The sequence below is a fragment of the Mus caroli genome, unplaced genomic scaffold (genome assembly GCF_978045245.1).
Source record: "Mus caroli unplaced genomic scaffold, Mus_caroli_1 scaffold_11, whole genome shotgun sequence".
NCBI classification, from domain to species: Eukaryota; Metazoa; Chordata; class Mammalia; order Rodentia; family Muridae; genus Mus; species Mus caroli.
Genome location: NW_028227266.1, coordinates 58,507,248 through 58,518,775, shown reverse-complemented (window position 1 = coordinate 58,518,775; position 11,528 = coordinate 58,507,248). Strand labels below are relative to the sequence as shown.

General features: G+C 37.1%; 1 protein-coding gene and 1 long non-coding RNA gene across 10 annotated transcripts in view; one reads left to right on the top strand and one right to left on the bottom strand.

Annotated features, from left to right (window-relative positions):
• The window catches only part of Myo9a (myosin IXA), a 195,800-nt gene that overhangs the window by 8,126 nt on the left and 176,146 nt on the right, over positions 1-11,528 (bottom strand). For 7 of the 9 annotated variants that reach the window (XM_085844683.1, XM_085844685.1, XM_029481617.2 and 4 more), the window contains 3 exons: positions 10,766-10,897; positions 9,991-10,114; positions 8,146-8,199 (listed from right to left, as the gene is read on the bottom strand). In XM_085844683.1, coding sequence (XP_085700809.1) covers positions 8,146-8,199; positions 9,991-10,114; positions 10,766-10,897 — 310 coding nt within the window. The remainder of the gene's footprint in view (positions 1-8,145; positions 8,200-9,990; positions 10,115-10,765; positions 10,898-11,528) is intronic. The other 2 variants (XM_021171284.3, XM_021171287.3) reach the window with 1 other exon arrangement.
• LOC115031932 (uncharacterized) overlaps positions 1-11,528 on the top strand; it is a 113,011-nt gene that overhangs the window by 17,044 nt on the left and 84,439 nt on the right. The gene's annotated exons all lie outside the window — the stretch shown is intronic.

Sequence of the window (11,528 nt, the reverse complement as noted above, 5' to 3'; positions counted from 1 at the left end):
TACAAATGTTAAACTTCTAAGACTGGATTAAAATGATACAACTGCTAGTGCGTAAGGATCTGTCAGAAAAATAAAGTTATTTTTTGTAGGTAAGCAATGTCATCCCAGGCCTCAAAATACTTTCTACAAATCATTTTCAAATTAAAAGTAATCAGGAATAAAACACGATAAAATAATGCAAATGAAAGCAGGGAAAAAATTAATTTCATTAAACAGAATGGAAGCTAGATCTGAAGAAAATCCAGAACCAAACCAGGAGAAACAAATGCAAAAAGAAAACTTCATAAATGATGGGAAAGAGGGAAAAAAAAACAGTAAGAAATGATCCATCCTATGTTTAAATACTATGTGAATGAATATGAGGCAAAAAGACAGTAGACATTGATATGAGAATATGGTATTCTCAACGGCAAGTATGAAACACCCAAGAAGAACAGTTAGAGATGCAGGAATGAAAACACACAACAACAATGTATATTATAATACCAGATGTTTGTTTTTTAAAATTTACAAATAGCTAAAAAAAAAAAATCTAATAGCAATGAAGTCAGACAATGACTAGCATATTAAAGTCCTTGCACTTTATCTAGGAAAAAAGATAAAAAGTATTGATTAATGGGGATTGAAAGGGTTAATGATGTGACCTTCAGACTAAAAGAATCTAAGACCTCTAACAGAATAAAAAATGAGATACTATCAAGGGGGAGGCAAGAAAAAAAATTAAAAAAAAAAAAAAAAAGAATAAAGGTAGTCAGAAAAGAAAAGGGAACGCATGGCAGGCCAAACAAAACCTGTACAATAAAACAGATTTAAAATATAAACACAGAGGCTGAGTATGGTTCAGTGGTTAAGAACACTGGCTGCTCTGGGCAAAGGACCTGGGTTCAGTTCCAGAATCTACTTGGTGGCTTACAATCATTGTAGCTCCAGTTTCAGGGCATCAGACACTACCTTCTGGTCTCCTCAGATACCAGGCATGTCTTGTGGTACACAGATGTACATGCTGGCAAAATACTTATACACATTATTTTTTTAAATCTTAAAAAATCCAAATATAAGCCGGGTGTGGTGGCACATGCCTTTAATCCCAGCACTCGGGAGGCAGAGGCAGGCAGATTTCTGAGTTTGAGGCCAGCCTGGTCTACAAAGTGAGTTCCAGGACAGCCATGTCAGAAACATGACATTTAAGGGGTATGTATAAAATATTATTCAAAATGGATGAAAGCAGCTAGATGTGGTGGCTCCTCTGTCATCCTAGTACTTGTGAGGCTGTGAGGTTGAAGCCATCCTAAACTATGTAATGAGTTCCAGGCCAGGTTTACAGATTGATATTATGTCTCAAAAAAATGTTAAAAAAAAAAAAAAAAAAAGAGAAAAAAGCTGTAGGGCAGTACTTCTTTTTTTTTTTTTTTTTTGGTTTTTCGAGACAGGGTTTCTCTGTGTAGCCCTGGCTGTCCTGGAACTCACTTTGTAGACCAGGCTGGCCTCGAACTCAGAAATCCGCCTGCCTCTGCCTCCCGAGTGCTGGGATTAAAGGCGTGCGCCACCACGCCCGGCTCAGGGCAGTACTTCTTAATCTCAGCACTCCAACCCTTAGAAGGCAGAGGAAAGAATCTCTGTGATTTTGACACCAGCCCGGTCTGGTCTATAGAGTGAGTTCCATGACAGCCAGGACTACACAGATGTTTTTTTTGTTTGTTTGTTTTTGTTTTTTTTTTTTTTCGAGACAGGGTTTCTCTGTATAGCTCTGGCTGTCCTGGAACTCACTTTGTAGACCAAGCTGGCCTTGAACTCAGAAATCTGCCTGCCTCTGCCTCCCAAGTGCTGGGATTAAAGGTGTGTGCCACCACCTTCCAGCTACACAGAGAGATCTTATCTCAAAAAACTAAACATTAAAAAGAGTATAAAGTGAGAGGTGTCATTTATAATAAAAGTATATTTAACAGTGACTAATGCTAAAATTATGAAGATTATAGCATTTCTAATATATATCTATAATCATTTCTTAATGACTTCAAAAGATCTGAAGTAAATTAGCAGCAGAAGTAAAGACATAGACCAAGCTGTAGTCAGCACCAAGGGATTAAGTATGTATGTACAGTGAAGTGTAAGAGATAAAACAGATACATTCTTCTACAGAAATAAAAAGGACTACATCCCAATTTATTTCTTGGCTTGTTTGTTGGTTTGTTTGGAAGGTTCTGACTATGTAGCCCTGATTAGCCTGGAACTCATTATATAGACAAGGCTGGCTCAAACTTACAGAGACCTACCTGCCTCTGCCTCCCCAGTTCTGAAGTATTAAAGGCATGTGCCACCTTGCCTGGTGTAAGTTGTTTTTACACAAATTAGTAAAACATTAACAAGGTCATTTAATGGAAGGGCATTATAGGACAATTTTACACATAAACACAGCAAAATATCTTGATGCATTACAAACTGAACTGGGAAATGAGTATTTAACATCAATAAAATTTACAGTGCCTAACTCAGCATGGAAACTTAAGCCTGTAACACCAGTGCTCCTGAAGCTGGGGTGGTAGATCACTGCAACATTGTGAGACACCTCAAAATGGCATAAGATACTTAAATGTGGATATATTAAAAACATAAATGTTAGCATTATACCATAATAACAACTCAGAAAACTAGGAATCAAACATGCTTAATATCATAAAGAATAAAAATTCTATAGCAAACATCATGCTAAGTGGTGGTGGGACATGCTAAGAGTGATCACTACCACAGTTTCTTTTTCTTTTTTATTTATACTTTTTATTAGGTATTTTCCTCATTTACATTTCCAATGCTATCCCAAAAGTCCCCCATACCCTCCCACCCACTCCCACTTTTTGGCCCTGGCGTTCCCCTGTACTGGGGCATATAAAGTTTGCAAGTCCAATGGGCCTCTCTTTCCAGTGATGGCCGACTAGGCCATCTTTTGATTCATATGCAGCTAGAGTCAAGAGCTCCGGGGTACTGGTTAGTTCATAATGTTGTTCTACCTATGGGGTTGCAGATCCCTTTAGCTCCTTGGGTACTTTCTCTAGCTCCTCCATTGGGGGCCCTGTGATCCACCCAATAGCTGACTGTGAGCATCCACTTCTGTGTTTGCTAGGCCCCGGCATAGTCTCACAAGAGACAGCTATATCTGGGTCCTACTACCACAGTTTCAATCAACACTGTACTGAAGGTTCTAGTTTCTTTAGAAAAACAAAGAGGAGGTTCAAGGACCTTAAAAGGACAAATAAAACTGTATTTTAAAAATCTACAGCTAGGAAACCCAAAGGTATACTCAGAACAATTATTAGAAAAGGTGACTTCAGCAAAGTCACTACTTGTTAGATAATTACACCAAAGTAAACTGGGTATTTTATGCAACAAGCAACAAAAACTAAAACTTTAAAATAAAACTGATATTTTAAAATGTTACATGATAATAACTAAAGTTAAAAATAAGATCTCAACATATAGAATAAAACACTTAAAATAACTAATGATATATATGGAGAGATTATGTTCATGGGTGGGAAAATCAATACTGCTGAAACATCAAATTTCTACAAAGCAATTTACACAGTGCAATCTCCAAAAACAAACACACAAACAAAAAACCCAGGGTTTTTTGTGAAGGTGACTTCATACTTTGTATGACAATATGAGTCACAAGCAGTAATAGAAACTAAAGAAGAGAGGGTGACTCTTTAAACCAGTTGATTAAAAAATTGAAGTAAATGGGTCAGTGAGGTGGCTCAGCATTTGCTATACAAGTTCACAACTTGAGTTTGACCCCAAAACTCACATTAAAACGCCAGATGTAGTAGCTTGCATCTAGAATTCCAGCATACTTCTAGTGAGGTAAGAGGCAGAGACAGAATTGTTGGGAAGCTAGTCTGGAGTAAGCAACATGACAGAAACAGGAAAGACCCTGTCTCAAAACAAAGTTCCAGGAGAGAAGAGACTCCCCAAAGTCCTCTGACTTCCATATACATGCTATAGCATATCAATGCCTCTTATATACGACACACACAATACAACAACTTTTAAAAGCTAGATAAAGTAGAGTAATTAGCACTGTCAGTATGTTAGTCAAAATGAGGCACCTTAAAACAGACCAGACATAGAGACAAAATAATGAAGCTTTGAGAAGATAAAAATGATTACAACCTTAGTAAGAAAAATTCCTAAAACTACATCAAGTAGCAATAAAACTACATTACTAAATTACTAATGTACTAATTACTAATATTAACCTTTGTCCATCAAGACAGTTTCATTTACTTACTTTACCTTTTTTTTTTTTTTGAGGTAGAAACTTGTAATCAAAGTTTTTGAAAGCCAGGCTTCATCTGGTGATCATTTAGCCTCAGCCTCTACTTAGTGCTAGAACTGCTTGCATATGCTACCATGCCTGGCTTGAAAGACACTTTTGAGAGAGTAGAAAAATCAACTACAGAATGCAAGATGCTTGCAACAGAAATAACTGATCAAAAGATTATATGCAGGGTTCAGAAAGAATTAGGAAAAAAAATTAAACCACCCAAGCAAGTATAGAAAAACAGAAAAGTGCGTTTAGCATGTTCAGAAAACAAAGTATCTGAAGGCTAAACCTATTTGTGCACATTAGAGAAAATGAACAGAAGTCCAAATTTAAGAAGTGTCATGCATTTTATAATGACTAACAGTATATATATGATATATGGCAATGTAAGCATTGGGGAGGTGGCTAACCATTCAGAAATTCCTGTACACTGATAATTGTAGTTCAGCCATTTTGGAAATTGTTAAAGATATATCCCATGACTCAGAAATTCTACCCTTAGGTATGTATATACCCTAACAAAAATGCACACATATTGCCTATTCCCCCAAACAAAAGCCTACTGCCCATAAACAGTACACTGAGTAAACTGTGGCATGTACATTCTGGAGCAGGAGACAGCAACAAGAGTAAGCTGAGAAGCCACAACTAGGCATGCTATGGATAAGTCTTACACACATAAAGTTAACATCAGATACAAAATAATCCATATTAGACAACTTCATTCATATGTGACTCAAAAACAAAACAGCACTGAGCTCAAGGATACCAATTTTGGTGGCAAACAACAAAGAAAGCAAGAGTATTTGCTGAAATAGTCATTAGCTGCCTGGGCTGTTTTCTAGTACACCGTTTTGATTTTGACCATCTTATATTGATAGTACCTACTGTACTCGGGAGACTCAGGAAAGAGGACTCGAGTCAAAGCTGCCTAAACTATGCAGTGGGAAAAAAAAATTTCAGAAACAGAGAGCTCTGACAAACAGATCTGGGTTAGAATGCTACAAGGCTATCCCATAGTTGGTTTCTAAAACTAACAAAAACACCGTGGGTCAAATACTTTAATGCTAAGGATCCTAAGTAAAAATACCTTTTGAAAGTTTACCTAACAGTTCAATTTTTCCTTAAGATTTAAGTAGGTAACAATGAAGATGAATACAAAGCATACTACAGTGTTAAAATGGTTATGGCCTGTGAAGAGTCTCCTAAAGTTCATAATGACAAAGGACACAGGAAGGAATAGTGAGACAGATCACATGATATAAACTCAATATTGTCAATCAATATAAGCCTATATAGTTGAAGAATGATGATGAAATATGGATTTTGAGTATGTAGGAAGACGCTTCCCACATGAGGAGTTATGATACTTTCTGATGATCAAAGAAAGTACACGTAGTGGGCAGTTTTTCTGTGGGTTGAATTTATCAAAAGGAAGAACTGTGTAAGTAACATACAGATAGAACTATACATAACTAGCTGGAAGCACAAATCTTAGAATCTTAACAGAAAATTTACCCCAAACAAGGAAGGTAAAAGAAGATAACAGATCACTATTGCCATTCATTGAGCCACAAAAACAGGAAAGAACTGAATTCTTAGACTATAAGGGATCTTCTTTTGTAGAAAGTAAGGTTTTTCTATCAGCCTTGCATGGTAGTCTTCCATAAAGTCCATGCTTTGTATGATATTGAGGAATGAGCTACCTACTGTAGTAGGTTTTGAGGCTGATTCAAAAGTTTTATCCCAACACCTATAACTATAATGCAAGTTAATAAAGACTTTAAATATAGCCACTGTATGCTTGCATATATCTTCAGACTTTCTGTGTAGTAGAGGAAACCAGCCATGGTACTCTTCCCACCTACAGCTGAGACTTGAAACTTGGGCCTCAAGCATGATCAAGGCAAGTAGTCTACCACCAAGCTATATTTCTAGCTTTGGAATACTGGTTCTAAACACAGTTCCCAGGTTTCCAGTAGAGGTATGGAAGCATTCCCAAAGGATCTACAATGTAGACACTGCTTTTATAATAGTGCTAAGATGCCATTCCACTTATTAACATTTACATTAATTAGTTAAAAGCAATAGTGGGTGAAAACAAATTGTCGACACCTCTACATGATCAAGGTGACGGTACAAAACTGTACTACTAGTATGACTATCCTTCATAGTCTTTAATACCATGTATTCACAGGTAAAAATTAGTTTCGCTCATCAGTTGAATCATATCATGATTAACCCTTAAGGGCTAGGTTGTTTTACTTGTGTATGATGAAAGTGAGAAGTGCACCATGCTAGGGTTGTCCTAGTAAACAGTGTTTGTACAATGACCTGAGTAACAGATGAACAACTCAGTTGCTTTTATCTTCAAACACTGGGATATTTGACCAAGTATAACTATTCATATTTAAGTATGTTGCATAGATTTTGTTTGACCCCATTTAAAAAGAACCCATTATTTCAAGTGAGGTTTGTTGTTTTTTGTTTTTGTCAGCAATAACACTTTAAGCTTTCTAAGAAACAGAGTTTTGGGAAACGTGTAACTGTCCTGACAGGTTCCCATACCACATCAATGTAATCAGTCAAAATTTAGACAGAAGATGCTGAATCTCAACCCCTTTAACAAGCCTCAATATCCAAAAATATTACATTATGATTCTTAATAGCAAAATTACAGTTATGAAGCAGCAACAAAATAGTTTTATGGTTAGGGTCACCACAACATGAACTGTATTAAAGAGTTACAGCATTAGGAAGGTTGAGGAGTACTGCCTGAAATGGTACTAACAATGTAAGGGAGATGACAGGTCTGGTCTGACTGTCAGGAGAGTGAATTTGGGGCTACCACTCATCTTCAGTTAGACTACCAACAGAACAGTAGTGTCAAACAGTCAAACTGAACTTCCAACCCAACACTGGAACGGCATGTAGAATTCTGTTTATCCTACAATTCTAGATAAAAGTCTAGTCTACCCTGAAAGGAAGTTTACCCTACAACTCTCCAGTTAAAGATATAGTCTCTAAGGAAGTAGAAGAATACAGAATATCAAGGTTATGACTGAAATTTGAATATATAAAGTGTACTTCATCTTAAAGGAGACAGAAGCATTGGGAAGAAATGTAATCCTAACATGTTGCTAGGTTGATATTCCATGGGAAAGGGCAACTTTATGATAGAATTGGTATCTGTATTTATAGATCAACAAGTACACACAGACAGGTATTCTAAAATTAGTTTCCACATAGCTTGGTGTTTTAGCTTTCTACCTTTAATTTTCTCCTTTGTATAAACACTGTTTATAAAGAGGCAATAAAAAACAGAATCCTGTCTTTTAAACACGTATTTAAGAGCCTTATGTCTACATCTTAGAAGATACCTCCAGAGTCAGTTATAAGCAGATATATAAGCATTATTCATGATAGATACTGAAAATCATAACAGGTATTTCAAATAATAAAGTAGATTTGCTAGGAATGCAGCTCATAGAGCAGAATGAACTTGATACCTCAGTATCTTTGACCCCACCCTCTTTAAAGATTCAACCAAAACAGAAACTCTAAAGAAGGATTATCTGGGAAGGAAAAACAGTGTATTTCAAATGAACACTGTTCACCTGTATAACACAAGAAAGGAAAGTGAAGGACCTAAAGAAAGAGATTAAGAAAAAGGTAAGTGAAGGCTGACCAAAAAGTGGGCCCTGAACAAAGTTTGAACATGTAAGGCAGACAGGCACAGATGACTGACAGAGCAGAACAATTCCTGGATGAATGAGACACAATGGTGTGAAGTGACTGTGACATATTGCAATATTAATACATACCGAGACTGAACTGCGGGTAATGCTCATAAATCTAACTGCAATTAGTACAGGTTTCTGGATTAGGAAGGACATGAAAAGGAAAGCAGAAGGTTAGCACGTACATGTCATTGCTCCATTAAAGAGAAGGCTAAATCGTTCAGTGGAATGAATGCATCCATTTCTGCAGTACTGAGGAGGAGGGGATCCACAGCTTTCCCACTTGCTTTGGAATAAAGTTCTGCAGTAAAGAAGCTCTTCTCCCTCCTAGGAGTGTACTAAAAAATTAAACCTCTGACTGAGCTCAAATTCTTCCCAGAGAAAATGTGTTTCTATTTGTTCAGTCTCAGGGATCAACCTTGTCTTAAAGACAAGCACTCTACCAACTTATGCAACACCTTATGCCCAAGTTTCACTTTTAAGTGGTATTTTCATTTTTAAAGTCTTGGAAAGAGAGTTAGATAGTATCCTATGATGACTGTGTGGCTAGTTTTATGTCAGCCTGACACAAGCCAGAGTAATTCAAAGACAAAATCTCTACTGAGAAAAATGCCCTTTCATCAGCTTGGTCTGTGGGCGAGCCTGTGGTACATTTCTTGGGATTGATGACTGTGTGAAAGGGCCCAGTTCTTGTGGCTATTATTACCCCTGTGTAGGTAGTCCTGGGCTGTATAACAAAGCAGGCTGAGCAAGCCATAAGGGGCAAGCCTGTAAGTAGCACTTATCCCATAGTCTCTTTTTTAGTTTTTGCCTTTAGGTTTCTCCCCTGACTTCGTAGGATAATGGACTAGAAAAATCTAAGCTGGAATATACCCTTCCCCCATCAATTTGGTCATGTTTCTGTGTGTGTGTGTGTTTTGTTTTTTGTTTTTAAATCATAGAAATGGGAATCCTAACTAAGACAATGAACTTTATTTAACGCCTGGGAAAGGTTATGCTTATGTTTGTTTCTAGAGATCATCCACTAACCCTATCAATACACCTCTGTGGAACATCTGTTTTGTGCAAGGAAGCTTAAATAGAAAAGGATGAAGCAGAGTCATTTCAGCATCAGTCTAAATACAGATTATAATGGCATGGAAGAAGTACTTCTGGGCTCTAGAAAATATGAGTAAGAAAACTGGGAAGCTGGTGTTTTGAGAGATTTGCTGGGAATCTGAAATATGTGGCTGTTGTGATAATGTTATCTTACTGAAAGGAGGAGTAACAAGTAGGTAAAGGTTAAACTTTAATCCATCAGTTATTTACCAGAACCACAGATCCTGATTCTTAGTTAATGGTAACTAGAGTTATCTACATAATTACTGGTCACTAGTTTCAACAGAAGACACTAAATACAAAAGTCAGTAAGTGAAAAAAGAAATTATCACTTGGTAGGCTCATCTCAAAAACCAACAACAAATCCTAAATAAAATCTTTATTTGATCATAGAAGACTCTTAAATGGAATTCTGCTTCTGTATGAATCAAATGCTTTAGTTTATATTAAACTCCAAATGATTAAGTTCTCTACTATCAGGAATCTTGGAAGAACCACCAAAATGATATGGCTCAGAGTAGGAAAAGATAATGGAAGGATGTAGAGAAAAAGTTAAGATAAAGTTAAGTTTTCATGTCATGAATGGGTAAGGTAAGCAGGGAAGATTATAAGCCACCAATGTTTTTTCAAAATATTTTAAAATTCTGCACATTAAATGTCCTCTATACACATAGCTAAAATAATTTAAAGATCATCAGATATTCATAGCACCTGTATTCCTTCTGAGAAGCTCCTCTGTGCATTACCCATATGTCATAAACATTACTTAAAAAGAAGTCACAAGAAGCCCCTCTCCCACCTTTTCACTGTGCTCCATATTCTGCATCTTACCATTGATCTACGAATCAGTGACAGTCTGGTCTTTGCTTTATTTTCAGCAAATTCCAGGCTACTGATGTCTTTGAGACGAGCCTTATATTTATTCATTTGTTCTACCACTATCAGCTCCACACATCTGGAAGATAGAAAAAAAAAAAAACTGTTACAAGCAGAAGTAAATCAAATGAAGTGTTGTATCTCTAGACTACTTTGTAACTAGGTGTCCTAGACAGTTTTGGGATGAAGGAAGCATCCTTTATTTTATGAGCTCCGAAAAAATTCAGAATGGTGGTTGACAACTGTGTCTGTATTTTAGAAACCAACTGAAAATAATTACAAATCCTAACACTCAGGCTATAATCCCAGATCAATTAATAAATTAATTAATGAATCTAGGGGATGGACTCAAGCCCTTATGTTTTCCAAAAGTTCCTGCTGCAGATTGAGAAAAAAACAGATATTAAAGAAAAAAGTTGAGGGTGAAATACGGGAATACTGAACTATTACAACCAAAGAGACTGAGCAGAGACTGACTGATGAGATCACGATTAGACTGTGGGGCGTGGGGGTGGGGTGTGGGGTGGGGGTGGGGGGTGGAGGGAAGAACTTGACAAAAGAGAAATCCATTTAAAAACTGTAAGTAGTCCTAAATTGAAACAAGTCTTAGAATAACCAATAATCTGCTTAAATGCACTGGAACTTATGAAGTCATTTATTGTGTTTGATATTTGGATAAAATAGACTACATCAACTAAGATCCTATAGAGATGAATGGGGCTGGCCTTACGTGGTAGTCTTACTGATATCTTGTACACTTTGTAGTGGGTCAGTAGTGTCAGGGCAACGGAGAATGCAAGGTGCAAACACAATGGCCAAAGCATTAGCAGACATTCGATTAGTGTCTTCCTGTAGAGCAATCCTAAGGAATAAAGCAAAACCAACACAAGTGAAAAGAGGATAAAATAACATAATAGTAGGAAGAGAGGACAATATGCCATCAACCCCATAGTACTGCATAGATAACCACCTAAGCTTAAGGAAGACACTGTAGACTTCCCTAGAGCCCAACATCATAACATGTCTGCAAATGCAGAGTTGTGTGGTTGTACTGGCTAGTTCTGTGTCAACTTGACACAGCTGGAGTTATCACAGAGAAAGGAGCTTCAGTTGAGAAGCTACAGTTGGATCTCCATGAGATCCAAGCCAGGAGTAGCAAGCCAGGAAAGAACATCCCTCTATGACTTCTGCATCAGTTCCTGCTTCCTGACCTGCTTGAGTTCCAGTCCTGACTTCCTTTGGTGATGAACAGCAGTATGGAAGTGTAAGCCGAATAAACCCTTTTCTCCCCAACTTGCTTCTTGGTCATGATGTTTGTGCAGGAATAGAAACCCTGACTAAGACAAAAAACGATTTATTTTATGTGCATTGGTGTTTTGCCTGCATGTATGTCTGTGTGACATTGTCAGATCCCCGGAACTGGAGTTACTGATAGCTGTGACCTACTGTGTGGGGACCTGTAATTGAATCCATGTTCTCTGGAAAAGCAGTCA